At 39.4% G+C, this 18,003-nt stretch overlaps 1 protein-coding gene across 3 annotated transcripts; it reads right to left on the minus strand.

Annotated features, from left to right (window-relative positions):
- Window positions 1-508: 508 nt before the first annotated feature.
- Window positions 509-11,535, minus strand: LOC308124657 (nuclear GTPase SLIP-GC-like). Of its 3 annotated transcripts, none has more exons than XM_080487789.1 (22): window positions 11,457-11,531; window positions 11,273-11,319; window positions 10,416-10,497; window positions 9,992-10,104; window positions 9,007-9,033; window positions 8,457-8,481; window positions 8,240-8,314; window positions 7,914-8,001; window positions 6,526-6,739; window positions 6,218-6,439; window positions 5,344-5,550; window positions 5,045-5,223; window positions 4,601-4,658; window positions 4,425-4,512; window positions 4,161-4,282; window positions 3,810-3,983; window positions 3,568-3,722; window positions 3,333-3,450; window positions 2,979-3,087; window positions 2,690-2,817; window positions 2,199-2,280; window positions 509-2,125 (listed from the first exon to the last, which is right to left on the minus strand). In XM_080487789.1, the coding sequence occupies exons 3-22, from the start codon at window positions 10,480-10,482 to the stop codon at window positions 2,067-2,069; spliced, it is 2,310 nt and encodes a 769-aa protein (XP_080343915.1). In that variant the 5' UTR covers window positions 10,483-10,497; window positions 11,273-11,319; window positions 11,457-11,531; the 3' UTR covers window positions 509-2,066. The 3 variants fall into 3 exon arrangements, with proteins under 3 accessions (XP_080343915.1, XP_080343914.1, XP_080343916.1); XM_080487788.1 differs by having other exon boundaries at window positions 2,690-2,820; XM_080487790.1 differs by lacking the exon at window positions 9,007-9,033 and having other exon boundaries at window positions 11,457-11,535.
- Window positions 11,536-18,003: the final 6,468 nt, after the last annotated feature.

Genomic DNA, 18,003 nt, shown 5'->3' on the forward strand with positions numbered 1-18,003 from the left:
TTGAGAGTTGTTTAGAACTCTCTGATGACCTTTCCCTTCTGCACAAAATAAAGGACACAGACCGATTCTGAGTCTGAACCAGCTCATTACTCATCTCTCACCCATCAATCAAGGAGAATTCCCACCACACAAGACACAATCAAGTGGCTGGGACGGTGTGACATCTGAACCCAGGATGGACTAGAAGTACCCAAACCGGGATGGGACATCCCCCGAAAGGTATTTAGGTGTAACAGGATTAAGATCCTGTGGGACTTCACTTCCACGTTGACAAACGGTTGCTGGCTAAACAACCCAACATTGTCGTGGCAGAACCAGCTGACAGCAATATCAGAATGAAAGAACATGAAAAGGTTGGGAAGTATCAAGGGTTGACGAAACAGCTGGAACAGATGTGATTTGCTGACATTGTCTCTGTGACAGAAGAAGCACAATGACCATATCTTACCTTCAATCGGATTCTTCTTTTTTTCTCTCCTTAAAATCATAGTACATCATCACAAAAACTCTCGTTCTGAGGCAGTAATGAAACTTTATTTATCAACTGAAAACACCTTAAACTGAAAGATATCAGCAAAGACCCCAGACCCTGTTACTCCTTTAATACAATTATCACAGCCACTCGCACACCAGAGTATTGGAGTAAAATAATGCTTGTTTTCAATACCACTATTTTCTTTCTTTTTGTTTTGTATTTTAATTCTCACAACTTTACTGCTTTGAAAAAAACCAAACTTACATTGTGATGTATTCTCACCATAATCAACAAAAAAAGAGACATTAAAGGTTAAATTTAACTCTGCTCACTTTGCTTTTCCAACATAGATGAAAGTGTAAACTGCCTTTCAGCTCATGTAAGGTCAGAATCGGAGTGTGATTCGACTCAGCATGAAGATAATAAAGCTCAACAGTATAACATATTTTCTTTCTACTCCATCTACACTAGATTTTTAAAATGGCTAATCTAACAACATCAATCAATTCAGAATTATTTGAAGCATCAAGTTGAATGTTCAAAAACAGATACTACTGGAATAAAACATTTTACAGCCTCTTAATTCCAACAAAGAAAAAAAAAAAAACCTCAAAACCTAAAAAGACCCATCAAACTGTTACACACACTAATAGTAATGACATCAAATCTAAAATATATCACCCCAAAAAGGAAAAAAAAGATACAATTACATATACATTGAACAATATACCACAATAATAATGACATTAGAACGATAACAGAATAAAATAGATGCAAACAAATTGTGAATTATGTTAGTTTGAACCCCAAAAAGTCTGATTTGTTACTTTCATGTTTATGTAGTTTTCATGTGACTGTTCGTTAAAAAACACCGACATTATGTAGCCGCGGCAGCTCATATTCTTTTTTTCCTTTTTCCAAACAGCTATTATCATTATCATCAGTACTCCCGCTTCCATAAAAACATCCTAATATAACAGTCATGCTGAAGTAGAACTTGAACTTGCTCTACCAGAATCCACACAGGAACATTTTAAAACTAGCAGCCAGTCGGCTGAATCAGTTAAATGTTGATATTTTTGCTTGAGCTTGCCACGACGCCATCTGGGATATTCCAGAAACCCATGCAGCAGGTTTTCAAAGATGACGTCAGTTAGCAAAACCAAAACTCAGATTGAGGCCACAAATTCCGGTTTGTTTGTAAACATATTGACTTTGGTGTGATCGATTTGGGCAACTGCAGTTTGGGAATTAGTGGGAATGGTCCTGTTTTGGGTGTATTGGTTTATTCTCTGTGCAGAAGTGACACCTTTTATGGAAAGTATATTTAAAAGATACATTTTTTTCTGGGAGAGTAAGTTTAAATGTTATCTAAAACTTTATAAAAGACTAGTTGGGTTTTTTGTTTTTTTTTAAATGAAAACAAACGCAAACCTGCAGGGAACCAAGTAAAACAGCACTCCCGCCACCACCATCATCAACCCCACCAAAAACATCAACATCTCCATTCTCCAGCTCATGTTTAACATCATTTGATAAAATATGCTGATGTCTTAATATTTCTTTACCCAGTTGAAGGTGTTTCTTTCTCTCAGAGGCCTTTTAGTTCATCGTAGTGTTTTTTCACTGCTTCAAGCTCGGTTGAAACATCTAGAACAGACAAGATGATCAGGAATACGCAAGTACTTCAAGTGAACGACTTAATCTCATCTGCTTCCTTTACCTGGGATTGAGGTATCATCGGTACAGAGCGAGAGGTTCACTGACTCCATCAGGGCGTCCTCTATATCCTTCACTCTTTGCTCCTAATTCAGCAATAAAATCTTCATTAATCATCTTATAGTTCATTCATTCATTCATTCATTTTCTTCCGCTTATCCGTTTCCGGGTCGCGGGGGTGACAGTCTGAGCACCGTCAACCAGATCACAATGTACCGATTAAGAACCTTGCTGCAGGTGGTGAGCCCACGGGAAGGTGACGCCCGGCGTGGGACACGAACCCACTACCCCTGAGATTGTGAGTCTCATGCTCTACCAACCAAGCTAGCCGGGGGATTCATCTTATAGTTATATTTCTATTTACAAAATACATTTTTCAGTTATCAAATCATCTTTCAGATGGCACTTTGTAGACTTTTAGGATGAGCTTTTATATATATTGTTAATCTACTGCATATAATTTCCTCATGTTTGGTTTTATGAAATGTGACAAACCTTCAGATCTTCCAGCAGTGTCAGCATCACGTCTTTAGCCTCTTCAAACATATGGATCTTGGACTCTTTCACATGATCCTGAAGATGTTTCCTCGTGTTTTTCAGTGAGTCTTTTCCTCTGGTTTGTGCTGCTGATTTTAAACAACATTATTGAGAAATGTTGTAACTTACCATGAGCAAATAAAGGTGTAATGAATTAATATTTTCACACGTACACACAATTAAACTAAATATACACATAAATATACACACTTAACACTTTGACAAAAAGCCATAATTGCTTTCTTACTTTTATAGGCGTCTTTCATTCTGTCCTCAATTGTCTCAGTCAGACTAGAGTAGATTGTTTTCTTCCGGTCTCGGATGGTTGTGTTCATTTTGGTTTTCATTTTCTCTTCCTGTAAGAGATTAATTAATTGTAAATTACCTTGTCACAATTATAATATAAAACATGTCATTAATCAGATGGTCAGAACGAAACCTGCTGTCAATGAGGTGAAAAGACCTTTTATTCACTCTGATAATGTCCAAATCATTTCTAGAATATGGGTCTGTTCAGATCAACTTATATAAATACACCATAAGATAAAAACCAGAAACATAAATATCCAGTGAATAGAAGGATGAAATTCTAATATTTCACCTCTGTCTTGAGAAATATCAGCTGCAGTTCAAACTCTTTGTACTTTTTGGTCAGTCTGTCTGTGTCAAGAGAAAACTTGTTGATGGCGTCGTTGAATGCTCCACGTTTCTTTTCATTTCTGAAACATAAAAGATGTAGAAATGTCCTGTCAACTGGAAACATAAACTACTGTATGTTAACTGAATGGAATTCAAATGTATTTGTTTGAGTTTTAGGTCTTAAGTTTTTTTCTTACGGGAAGGTCTTCCTGAACTCTTCATCAATGCTCTCGGTCAGTAATGAAGATAACGTCATGTTGAGGTTTATAAGTTCCCCTTTTTTGGTTTTGTGGATGCCGTCTTTCTCAACGATACTCCTCAGCGTTTTATGAAAACTGCTGTTACAATTGCTCTAAACATTAAAATAAGAAAAAAGGGTTTTCAAAAATATTTTCTCAAGTCGTCAGAATAACAACATGTTTATGAAGCAGGTACGTACCGGACAGATGACAGAGTTCAAATGTTCTTCACAGGAATTCAGGGATTTTTCCACCCCGTCATTGAGACAGCCCTCAAACGTTCGGAAAGCCTCGTCCATTGCACTCCTGACCTTAACGCACTCAGTGCTTATGATTCCTTCAAGCTCTTGACGTATTTCATTTTTTTTGTCAGCCTGAAAATGAAAGCACCACGATAATTATTTGTTATACTGTCAGAAATGAATCAGTGATCATTTTTAGCCATTTAGATTATATGATCAAAAAGACAAAATCAAAGAAAAGCAGAGATTATGAAATTACAGTTATGCAAACTAAAGACAATGTGTGAAGGATTGATTTATTGATCTTACCACTCCTCCACGTTTGGCTCCATCAATCAACGACAGAATCCCACGAGCTCCAGACACATAACTGAATGTCTTTGAGCGGTGGTCAACGAGATCTCGCAAACCTTTCTGAAGTTTCCACATTTCTGTAAACATAGATACTGAAGCTGCTTGAAAAGTAAACATTTATTGTACATTATATCTTCACAATTGTGAATTACACCTATACTTTGCATTACACCCTTCAGATCGGGCCTCACAGTGTTTTCATCAGGAGATTTTGCCTACCGTTAACATCTGGGTCGAGATGTTGGTTTTCAAGTGAGTCTTTGGCGCTCACTGTGAAGACTTCCAAACAACCCTCAGTGAAGTGTTTCTGCAGGAAAAAGGTGATGATTATTAGGCTTGTTAGAAGATTCAAACAATCAATGTAATCAGATATTTTGCTGGTGTTTCAGCCTTACCTTGATCTGCTTGTCCTTCCTGAATGCGTCCTTCACGTCGTCCTTGATGCTCTCCGTGCTTTAAGGGAAGAAAAGCACAAGGTGGCGTCCTGAAGTTCATTTAGAATAACTAACACATAGCACTGCAATTAATATGGCTCATGTTTATTTTGCACGCTCATGTTATTTCACCTTTTCAAGTTGTTCTTTGTTAATCTAGTAAAGTACTCAACAATTCATAAGTGTGTTTCCTGCAATCCTCTGCTTCTCTGGTCGAGAGCGAGAGTCAAGAGAAACAGAGTTTGCGCTCCACAAAGTGTTGGATGCGGGTGCGGCGCCAGTTAATAAGGCATTTTTGAGTAAAATAGATATGAAATATATATGAAATAGACAGCCCAGGACCAGACGCAGGTACTATGTACTTTCAATGTACAGTTTTGTTTTGTTTTGTTTCCATTTACTCACAGAGCTGTGTCGACGTTCTCAAGTTGATCGGCTTTAGTGCAGATGAAGTGAATTTGCTGACACTCGCCACCATTTCCCATCAGGCTGCTGGCATTTTCCAGGATCTCCCATGCTTCTTTTTCTGATGCTGCTCGAGTCACTTCAGTCACAACCCACACTGTAGAACAATTTCTGACTATCTGAAAAAGACACACGGTGTATTGTAAAGAAATAAACATAATTTTCATGTGAAATCATGTGAACTCAGTTTCCGAATTTAAAGAAAATCTCCAACAAACATAAATAAAACTCAGTGAGACCTTTTTCCACGCTTCATCTCTGCTCTTGTTGCGGTCTCCACTCCCAGGAAGGTCCACAAGTGTGACGTTCTGAAGAAGATCAGCTTTTGGTACTTCGAGCGTCACACTGTTCACCAGTGGCCAGTACCACTTCTTCACTCCTTTAGTTTGTCCTTGTTTTGTCTTAGTTTGGATGAATTTTCCATATTCTGCTGACAGCCTGTCAGGCTGTAATTGAAAAAAATAAAAAATACAATGTAGTTTGTTTCACATTCTAATTAAAATGCTTTATGAATCACATCACGTATTATAACACATAAAGTGAAATTCTGAAATATCATCAGTGTCAAGTCAATAACGAAATTTGGCCTCAAGTCTAGTAATATTGTATTGTGGATAAACAATGTTTAAAAGCTATAAAAACAAAGAAAAGATTGCAATCATTTGAATATCATTCAAATGTACATCCATCCATCCATTTTCTAACGCTTATCCGTTTCCGGGTTGCAGCAGTCTGAGCACCGTCATCCAGATCACATTGTACCGATTAAGAACCTTTCCTGCAGGTGGTGAGCCCACGGGAAGGTGGTGCCCGGGGTGGGACGTGAACCCACTACCTTGACATTGTGAGTCTCATGCTCTCCCAACAGAGCGAGCTGGGGGTTCCAAATGTACACCCTGAGCTGATATCTTACCCCATGAAACCATTATAACATGTTGTATACAAAAATGTTATAATCAACATGAATTTAAAAAAGGAAAAAAGTAACACAGAACAAAAAGCAAGCACAGATGCGATTCAAACATAAACCATTGTTTACCATTGTAAATGTGTTACAGATTGACCCATTGTTTTTCAGAACTATTACACCTTAAACTTCTTTAATAGTCTTACTGTTTTTTGTCTGATAATCTTTGGCTGTGACTGAAGAAATTCTGGAATTTCTCGGAAATGTTTGCCCTCCATCAGGTCGTCCAGGTCTTCCCATCCTTCTCCGTACACTGCTGTCAGTTTCTCAGCAATGCCATCGTCATCGTCATCCTCTTGGTTCTGATTTCTCTGATTTCTTTTATTTTTGTTAACCTCACGATAGGACCACCACTCTTCTTCCCAGTCCTATAAAAAAAGCAAAAGAAACACGTTTTTTTATTTTTTCCAACTTGTATTTACTGTTTAAAAAATAGGAAGTACACTGATTTTACCTCTTTTTTGATGAAGTCAATCTGAGCCTCGTAGTCACTTTCTGTGTTTGCCTCTATTTTAATCACGGCTGAGGTACACGCTTTAGACACTCCAGTGGGCAACAGATTGTTCTCTCCAATGATGGAGTTTATCAAAGTGCTCTTTCCAGCTCCACTTCTACCAAACACACCGACCAGCTCCTTCTTATCCGTCTTCAGTTCTTCGATTTTAGTCCTGTTGTAAAAGATGGTTAAAAGCAGTGTTGCCACAGTTGCTTTTAAAAAAGTACTCTGATTACTAGTTACTCCTTTAAAAAGTAACTCCGTTACTTCACAGATTACTTGTTTTTAAAAGTAACTAAGTTCAATTACAAGTAACTTTTTTAGCTAATTTCAACGGCTGCCGACAACACCCCCCCATCATCTCAACATAAAAATGACAGCCGGTTTTGCCAAATACTCTGCTGATCCCTGCCTCCTGCACCTGCAGGGACTTATTTAACCTTTGACCTTTATTCTTTGTTTTATTAATATCTGACTCATGGTTTTATTATCCGATTTTTACTGGTATTTATTTACCCAGAGATGTAGTTGTAGTCTGTTATTGCACTATTTCTTTATTTATGTGCACTGTCTGCTCTATGCTACTTTAATTACCCCCTCTGGGACAAATAAAGTCATTGATTGATTGATTGATTGATTGATTGATTGATTGATTGATTGATTGATTGATTGATTGATTGATTGATCGGTCGAAAAAAGGGGGGCTTATTGCAATGTTCAGGTTTATTGACGACAATGGTTGGTTCCAATGCTTTTGTGTTACCTGAACGCACCGTCAGAGCGGGTTGGCCTGTGATTGGCTGAGAGTGGAGAAATGAGCGGGTCAGATGAGCCTGCAGGATCTGCAGGCGCTGCGTGTGGTTCTGTTTAATAATAAAGCGGCTTTGCAGACAAGAAACTCAGTCAAGTTTAATCTGATTACTGGTTTGGAACTAGTAATGCATCAGATTACTCGTTACTGAAAAAGGTGCTCATATGAGAGTAATTAAGGCTTCTTTTCGACTCCAGCAGGTGATCCTGCAAGTGGAGAGAGGACCAGAGCATGCAACTATTGTTTCGAATTACATTTTCCCTCGGTTGAAGTCTGACACTGAATCAAATTGGCATCTTGTGTTTCCATTGTGAATATTACTCTCAAAGCTCGTTGTTGTGTTTCATACATCTGATGGAAAAGTGTGTTTTTCATTTGCAAATACAGACAAAATATTTGACAATAGACTGTTTGTAAAGAACAATTTTCATTATTGTGGTTATTCATTTTTATACAGATGAAACAATGACATCAGTGTGTAAAGACACACATGGAGAGAAAAAGACAGACTGCAGAAAATGCAAGTAATTCTTACCTCACGAATTTAACGAAGTCAGTCTCTGAGGTCAGTTTGCTTTCAACTATGTCCATTTGCTTTTTCACTTCATCCGCTATTTTGTTCACTGCTCAAGAGAGACCATCAACCAGCGTCAACCAAGTCATCTAGTTAATGTACAGTTAGCGTCTGTGTGTGTGTGTGTGTGTGTGTGTGTGTGTGTGTGTGTGTGTGTGTGTGTGTGTGTGTGTGTGTGTGTGTGTGTGTGTGTGTGTGTGTGTGTGTGTGTGTGTGTGTGTGTGTGTGTGTGTGTGTGTGTGTGTGTGTGTGTGTGCGTGTACGTGTGTGTGTGTGTGGTAGGTTACCTCTATCTGCTGATGTTCTGCCACGTTTTGCTGGTGATGGCTCAGTGCTGGATTTATCCGGGGGCTGTCGTTTTCCTGTTTGTGTGTTATGTAATAAATTTTTTGTTTTAAAAAGAGGAAGCTGAAGAAGCATCTCACAGAACTGGTAACTGTTCCTCATACACACTTTGTCAAGGATCAGTATTACATGTCTTAAATAGAAAGCCATGTGTCTTACCTTGACTGCTTGTAGATGGAAGAACCTGGAAGAGGACGTGAAAATAAGAAAAAGAATATTGTTGCACATCTGTAAACATCAATGTTCACACAGGTTTTATAAAGTATATTAGTAAGTGTATCATGTATATCTTAGCTGCAGCTGGGGGATGCCAGTGATGCCATCAGGAGAGGCAACAGAAAGGATCATGGAATCTTTTTTCCCGGGAGTTTTTCTCTCAGTTTATTGCAATTATACCTGCTGGTTTAGTGTTTCTGTTATTGTTTGATCACCCATTGTTATTACCCTGCTCAGAGCAGGTTATGTTATAACTGTGTAATACCATGAGTGAGAGGAGCGTTGTGGCCAATCCTACCTCTCCTTGTTATAGGTGAGTTTGACTTCCTATTACTAAGGTTCGAATTAAAAGTTCCAATGCAAAAGGTCACTTATCTGTTAACAGCACGCCCTGCTGCTGCTATAACATTATAAAGTTAATGGTGAGTGGGCGTGTATATGCGAGTTTATGAAAGAAAGGTGTTGGCCAGAATTGTAGCAAAACAAGTCTTACCTGCCCCAAGTCAGCTCCGTCTCCCTGCTGTTTCATTAGACAATAATGTCAATGTACAATCATTTACAGAAACTGAAAATTAAGTGTATAAATCTATCATATCATTACGGCATGTTACTGTCTGTTTCCTTTTTTGTGTTTTCGTCATGCTGTTGAAAAGAAATTTGCTTACCCGGAACCCCTAAAAGATTGTGAGATCTTAAAATATAATACTTCGCTCAACACACCAACAGCAACTATAATATCTGATACCAGTCTTAGGCATTTTATTTGATTTAGAAATGGATTTAAATATGAATCTGTCATAAGTTGGCCGTTTTAAACTACAATAACCATTAATTATTTTCATGATGAACTATTTTCATTGGTTTTTTTTGAGCGCTCCAGAGTAAAGAATCTTCAATTGAAAGTGAGAATAAAGGTCAGGGTGTTGCATAGAAAATACAAACTTAAAACAAAAGCAACACTATTTAGACCTTGAACACCAACAAATTGCTCATAACATAAAATTACAAATGTTGAAAGTTGACCCCAGTCAGCCAAAACATTATTACTACCAGCTCAATACTGTTTTAGTTTCATGATAAACAGGTTTCAGAGTTTTGTTCATTAAAGAAACTGCCGAACCACATAATGTCAATATATTAAACACACGGATGAACAATGGATATGAGTGCATGATAATGTGATCTGCTTAAAATCATAGCCTGTTATACATTACGAACATTTTTTTGCATAATAGTTCTTAAAAAAAAAGTAAAATAAAAAAATGTATTTGTGGAGTTGGGGCCAATTGAAGCTGAACAATAACAAGGTGCATACAATTTAACATTGATATTTAAGTGATATACTTTGATTTATATAACCATTAGAGATTTGGGGGGAAATCCAATAAAGTCTTTTTTTTTTATGTTTTATTTGCACCATGATAAAATAGATGCATAATTATCTCCATGATAGAGGAAATAGGAAATAAAATTCTTACCTTCAAAGCCTGGAGGTGATTCTTAAATCTCACTCTCGGTCCTGCTTCTGGAATCAGTTCTTTGATTTCGTCTTCTCCGAGCAAAAGAAAGCTTTCCCTGTCGACTTTCTGCTCTGTGATTTAAATAAATATTGTCAATTTACTGCAAATGTGATTCACCGAAATGAAGATGAACATAAACTGATATCATGTACATGTGAGCTGAAAGATGTTTGTTTTATCGTCAGTGAGAATAAATTCAATATACAACATCATTTATGCATTTTGATGGTTTTATTTATATACAAGTATATACAAGTATCTAGGCAGTTTTTGTAGTCTGCATTCAAAACTAGAGTTTTGTTTTCTCACATCAGAGTGTGATTGTATGGAAATATCAGTGTTTACCATCAGCACAAAACAAAAATGCAGGATCATCGTTTACCTTTAAATTTATCCATATATTCAGCGAGATTCCATTCAGTAAGTTTCTTTCGAACAAAACCATCCATGATGAAGAACAGAGTCTGAAAAATAAATAATAAAGTTTCAATATTTTTTTCAGCATCCATCTTGTGTCCCACTTTATCCAGTTCAGGGTCGCAGTGCAACGGAGCCAATCCCAGCTTTCTGTTGACGAGGCAGAATTTACCCTGGACATGTCTCCAGTCCATCACAGGGCAAACACATAGTGAGACACAACCACACCCACTCACATTCACACCGAGGGAATTTAAGGTCTCTACTTTATTGACACGCCCACATTTGTGCTCCGATTGTGGCATTTTATTTAGTATAAAACATATTTGTGCACCTGCATCAAACAATGTGAAGTGGGCAAAATGTGCAAATCTGAATATATGGATGTATAATGTATGTGAACTAATTTCTCAGGAAAATATGTGTTCTTATTAAACACAAATACAAATCAATTTCTACAACCGTTTGAAGCTTCCCCATGAGTAGAGCAAAGCTTTGACCTCAACCCAGTGTGCCACATATAAAATACATATTCAGTTGTAATGTAATAAAAAGTAATGCACATGAGTTTTTTTTGTTTGTCTTTCAATCCTTTTTATCCCATTTCTCACCTGTATATTTCTGTCCTCATCCACAGAACAAGAATTTCTATGATTTAGACTCAAAAGTTGACGCTGCTTTTCACAAGTGAAAGATAATATATAATTAATAAAATATACTTTCTTTTTTTTTAAGCATTGACAAAGACCTATTTAATAAACCCGAAAACACTTTGTCAGAAACTTAAAATCATTCTTTAAAACTGGAGTATAATCCACTTACCACTTGCAGGTTCCAGATCAAAACTAGTGAGGTTAACCCTCCAACACCTGGTGAAAGATTACAAAAGAACTACATTACCCTGAAGGCACAAATTATTAAAATGTCGCTGACAAAAATCTAAACGTTTTGCAAAGATAAAGGAGATCCAAATCAGACAGGTAAAAAGAATGAAAAGGTTACATACCAGTCTGTAAATTTACCTGATCAAGGACTGATGAGCAAATGAGAAGGGCAGGTTAGTCAGCTCAATTTAAAAGAGAGACTTGGACCAGGAAGCTGGGAGTGGCTGTCGCATTTGTTTTTATTTGAATCTCTGCGTTGTCGCTTTAAAAAAAACATTGATTTGACTGGATCTGGAGACTGGAGAGGGACATTATTCACAATTTGACAGATACTACTGTCACAAAAAGAGATCTCAAAGGATGACATTAACATGATGGCTTAAGTTGCAAAACACTGCTGTGCATTTATTTAAAAATATTTTTTAAAAAAATTGTGGAAAACTCAAAGCAGTTGTACATCCATTGTAACAAAACAAAACAATAACAACAGCAACTTTTTTGCAAGGCTTCAGTTTCAGGTTGTGTCTTTCTAGATTGCCAGCCTCAGTCTATCAACCCAACTTCTGCAACACACAACTTTCTGTCAAATCATTGAATTAATATAGACACACAAATTGTAAATTTTAATTCAAAGGACATTTTTATAACTTTTGTAACGCCCCTAATCCTGTACCGTTATAACTTAGTGATTAATAAGTCGTGGTTTATCATATCAAAAGCTTTTTTGAGATCAATGACTACTTTATCTATTGCATTTGTAATTTCCTAATTGGCAATTGCTTCTGTTAATGCCAGTGATGTTGAAGTGTTTGACCTAAATCCATATTGACTGTCAGAAAGTATTTCATGTTTGTCTTAGCATTTTTCTAATCTGTGAATGAATACATTTGTAAAATGTTGGAAAAGAGAAACAAGCCTGTAATTGGTGAAGTGATGTTTATCCCCAGTCTTACACAGCGGCAGAACTTCGGCTTTTTTCATTTTATTTGGAAATTCCCCGGTTTGGAATGATAAATTACAGATGTCCATCCATCCATCCATTTTCTTCCGCTTATCCGGGGCCGGGTCGCGGGGGCAGCAGTCTAAGCAAGGAAGCCCAGACTTCCCTCGCCCCAGACACTTCCTCCAGCTCCTCCGGTGGGACCCCGAGGCGTTCCCAGGCCAGCCGAAAGACATAGTCTCTCCAGCGTGTCCTAGGTCTGCCCCGAGGCCTCCTACCGGAGGGACATGCCCGGAACACCTCCCGAGGGAGGCGTCCATGGGGCATCCGAAACAGATGCCCGAGCCACCTCAGCTGGCTCCTCTCGATGCGGAGGAGCAGCGGCTCTACTCCGAGCTCCTCCCTGGTGACTGAGCTCCTCACCCTATCTCTAAGGGTGCGCCCAGCCACTCTACGGAGGAAACTCATTTCAGCCGCTTGTATCCGGGATCTCGTTCTTTCGGTCATGACCCAAAGCTCATGACCATAGGTGAGGGTAGGAACGAAGATCGACTGGTAAATCGAGAGCCTCGCCTTTTGGCTTAGCTCCTTCTTCACCACGACGGACCGATACAGCGACCGCATAACTGCAGACGCTGCACCGATCCGCCTGTCGATCTCACGCTCCATCTTCCCCCCACTCGTGAACAAGACCCCGAGATACTTGAACTCCTCCACTTGGGACAAGGGCTCTCCACCGACCTGAAGGGGGCAAGCCACCTTTTTCCGGTCAAGAACCATGGCCTCGGATTTAGAGGTGCTGATCCTCATCCCAGTAGCGTCACACTCGGCTGCGAACCGCGCCAGTGCACGCTGAAGGTCCAGGTTTGATGAAGCCACCAGGACCACATCGTCTGCAAAAAGCAGAGACGAGATCCTGTGGTCCCCAAACCAGACCCCCTCTGGTCCCTGGCTGTGCCTAGAAATTCTGTCCATAAAAGTTATGAACAGAACCGGTGACAAAGGACAGCCCTGCCGGAGGCCAACGTGCACTGGGAACAGGTCCGACTTACTGCCGGCAATGCGAACCAAACTCCTGCTCCGGGCGTACAGGGACCGGACAGCCCTTAGCAAAGGGTCCCGGACTCCATACTCCCGGAGCACCCCCCACAGGACGTCCCGAGGGACACAGTCGAACGCCTTCTCCAGGTCCACAAAACACATGTGGACTGATTGGGCGAACTCCCATGAACCTTCGAGTAGCCGGTGGAGGGTATAGAGCTGGTCCAGTGTTTCACGACCTGGACGAAAACCGCATTGTTCCTCTTGGATCCGAGGTTCGACTAACGGCCGGATCCTCCTCTCCAGTACCCTGGAATAAACTTTCCCAGGGAGGCTGAGGAGCTCCCCCTTGAACTGCCACCTTATCGCGGTGGGGGAGTTTGAGTACCCGAATGATCCTAGGAGCTACGTTGTCGGGGGGCTTGCCCCCCAGTAGGGTCTCCCAAGGCAAACTGGTCCTAGGTGACGAGTCAGACCAAAAGCAGTTCAACAAGCCCCCTATGACAAAACAACAGAAGAGGAAAGTGACGTCGCCCGGCGAGGCGCAGCCGGGGCCTCACCCTGGAGCCAGGCCTGGGGTTGGGGCTCGCATGCGAGCGCCTGGTGGCCGGGCCTTTGCCCGCGGAGCCCGGCCGGGCCCAGCCCGAAGGGATGACGCGGGTCCCTCCTCTTCCTCCTGTGAGCTCACCACCCACAGAGGCAACCGTAGGGGTTGGGTGCAATGTGGATTGGGTGGCAGTCGACGGCAGGGGCCTCGACGACCTGATCCCCGGACACGAATTACAGATGTATTGCAGTGAAATCTCCTCAATGATCGTTTTAATAGTTTTCATGTCAATTCCATTATAATCACTGGATGTTTGGCATTTGGATTTATCTAAAATATCTATTATTTCTTTTGCGTTCCACTGCTGTGAAGAACATGGAGCTGGGATTGATGTCTATAATATGATCAGTCCTCTCTTCAGAAATTTCTTCTTCCAGTTTTGTTTGATTATTTACAAAGAAGTTGTCAAAACTATTAACTTCTATCTTGGAAGATAATCAATTAAGTATTGAGGATAGCTTTGTTGTCCAGAATCATTTTTGATAAGACTTTTTAATGTGTCCCATAGTCCTTTCATATTATTTTTATTATTGTTTAACATTTTACTATAACAATATTCCTTTCTACATACCCTCATAATTTTATTTTATTTATTCTTGTAATTTTTTGATTTATCTTCTGCTTCCTCAGTTCTTTGATAAATTGTCAGTTTTTTTGTATTCTTTTCTTTTTACACACGTTCTATAATCCTTTTGTCAACCATGATCACTCTGTATGTATTTGTTTTCTGCCATATTGTTTAATTGCCAGTTATTATCATATGATGATGAAAATATTTCTAGTAAAGTATAATATGCATTGCTTATCTCTTTTTCTTTGGAAACAGTTTTAATGCTGAGTTGGTTACCTCTGTCCTCACTCGTCTGTCCCTCTGTTTTACTTCCGGGTGATTTTTTTTCTATAGTTCCTATCATATACTGTAAACACTGGCAGGCGATCGGTGATGTTGTTTATCAATAGTCCACTCACTGTATGGTTTTTCACTGTCATTGGTAAAGATGTTGTCAATTAATGTGGTAGTGTGGGAAGTGATTCTGCTGGGTCTGGTAATCTTCGGCTATAAGCCCACACTGTACATCGCATTGATAAACTCATCAGTTGCCTTGTGCAGTTGTTATACATTCTAAGGTGTTAATGGCAGTTGTCATATTTTCTCTTGTCTTACGATTTAACTCATTTTCCACATATAAAGCCACTCCTCCTCCAACCTGTTTATGCTGTTTATACAATTAAATTCATAACCATCTAGTTCCTTCTAGTCTATTCCTTTTTCATCAATAATCCATGTTTCTTATATTGCAATTATTTTAAATGGTTTTATAAATTGTTTAAATATTCTTTGATATTGGTGGTTTACATAGAGGCTCCTATATTGAAGTGAACCATTGTACACTGGGGTTGCGGTGTTATTCTGTGGTCTAGTGAAATCCCAACACCCCTGACCTAAATCGAACTGGAAGGCTGCAATTTGCATTTTCAACCTAGGATTTATGACACGATTTGGGTCTCAAACTCCGAGGACGATTATCGTATTGGCTTCAAAACACTATTAAATGACAAAAGAAACCCTGCTGATGAAAAGCTCTGCACAACTTTGTGATAACTCAAACTTTTGGGATTTTATTAGTCCAAATACCATCATCTGCTTGCTCTCTCTCTATTGAAATAACTGGCAGAAAATTCTTAGGGGCAGAAAAAGGGCCCTGATCAAACAACTCGAACAAATGGCGATTGTGTTTAAACCGTGACTCCTATGGACAAAGCAAGCAGATCTGAAGTGTGACAAGGACCTGCCAAACCAGATGATATAGGAACGGTGGTTTCCTCCTACAGTTTGTTTGTCTATGTCGGACTGGCACCCTATCCACGGTGTGGTGGATCGGTTCCAGCGCCATGCATTCATCGGACTCCAACAATGTGAGAACATTGCTGCTTAGTTACCACCCACCATTGTGCAATGAGATGTTAGTTATTTATAAATAAAAGAGAGCTTCACAATAAAAAGTGACGGCTCGTTGGAGAAAGCGAAAGTCATTTGCACACTTTCTTGCTTTGCAAATGACACATGAATTTAATTAACAAAAGAGCAAGTTTATAATGTTGATAGACCAGTCCCCTCAGCATGAGTCTTCTTCAAGGCATTCAAATAGGCTCAACTTTATGAACTCAGTCGACTCCTCCGAAACTAGTGGGATGGGTTGGATTGTAATACACTTTTTCATGACGTTATTCTCAGCCATCCTATCTTCTATAGTTTCAAAGTTTTAACTTATCAACCAGATGAGGCAAATATATCTTCTTGAAAAAGAGTTACAGGTGCAAATATTCCATTCACAAAATACCTAAAAAAGTATTATAGTAAATATAAAGTTTTGACTCTGTTTTTTAAAGGATACCAATTCAATACTACTATATACCTAACATAACATAATGTGAATAACTAACTATAAGAGTGACAAAACGCAATAATTCTGAGCAGGCAAATTATTGAGAACAATAATGTAACTGAACCAGGCTGTTTATCAGTTGATCAAAAGTATGAGACCACAGCTCAAAAAACCTTGTAAATGTAACACATCACATACACATTCACAGATTCTTAACTACAGGTGCACAAATCCTAAGTCACAGATCAATAAATTACATATGCTCACATTTTTGCTCCTATTGTTGCCATGTATTTGGTGCAAAACATAATTGTGTACCTGTATGGGAAGCTGTGGAGAGCATTTGAATAAGTGTAAATCTGCATGTGAACTTCAGTAATAAATGCTCAATGTTCAACCCTCATCAAGCCCTGCTGACAGTGTACCTACAGCTTTGTTCTTAAATGTTGTTGATGTTGTCAGTTCTTGGTTTGTAAAATTGATATATTGAACATACTGTGGTGAATCCCATTCTTAAAGAAACAAACGTTGATCCCGTGGTGCCAAGAAAATCACAGGCCCATATCAAAATATCCATTTGATGGAATAATTGTTTGCGTGCACGACATCACACAATACTGCAGCAACCGTCTCATTTAGGAGTGGTCAACGCATGAACAGCCGACACGCACACACACACACACATACACACTGGAGACTTCTGCGTTTACCTTATATAGTCATGAACATGTAGCAGCCAACCCAACAGACTCATTCATAAAAACCGAGACATCTCGGGGTCCTACCAACCCCCACAGGAGGGAGACACAAAGGGAGAAAAACAAAATTCTAACAGAGGAGCGGAACTCCCGCCTTCGACCTCTGAGGAGCTGAATCAGCGAAGAGACCGAAGAGACCAGCGCGCTGAAGCCCGCACAGCTTTCACAACTCTAACTTTTCTGATCGGATTCGGTAAAACAGTCGCGCTTGACGAGTCGACGTCACAGATCCGGGCGGAGCGAGAGGCGGCAGTGGGTCCCGGTGATCACCGTGAGCCGGCCTCACCGGAACGGAAATCTCCAGCACATTTGGAAAAAGAAGTTGTAAACCAGTTAACTTCATACGTGGAGCAGCACAATTTCTATGATAAATTTCAATGAGGTTTCCAGAAAAGATTTACTCCACTGAAACAGCTCTATTAAAAGTTTTCAAATGATGTGGCGACACAGTTTTGGTCTTCAAAACAGGACTTGAAGACATTTTATTTTATTTAGGAAAGCTTTTGATTAATGGGTTTTCCACTTTTGTTATTTATTTTATGAAATAATTCTTATATTGTTATAATTCTCCCATTTAAGTGCAGCACTTTGTGATTTATTTAAAAATGCATGAAAAGCACTTTCTAAATGAAGTAGTGACTTACTTACTTATTTACATGCAATGTATGTGAAATAAGTTTTCCTGAAAATATTTGTGTTTTTTTGAAACACAAATACAAATCGATAACCAATCGATAACCACAGCCAAAAGATTATTTCATGGTCGCGACTCCCCGCTGCAGAGACTGCTGGAGGATGCCCAGGTCTCCCCCACTCGCCTCGCATTTTAAAATAGTTCCTTCTGCTCATGCGCCTGTAACAAACATGGCGGACCCGTTTGCTCGCAGTATTTGGCTGCTAAAGCGATCCCATAAGTTTCCACAGTCCAAGTGACGG

Source organism: Lipophrys pholis (assembly GCF_963383615.2).
Source record: "Lipophrys pholis genome assembly, chromosome: 19".
Classification (NCBI taxonomy): Eukaryota; Metazoa; Chordata; class Actinopteri; order Blenniiformes; family Blenniidae; genus Lipophrys; species Lipophrys pholis.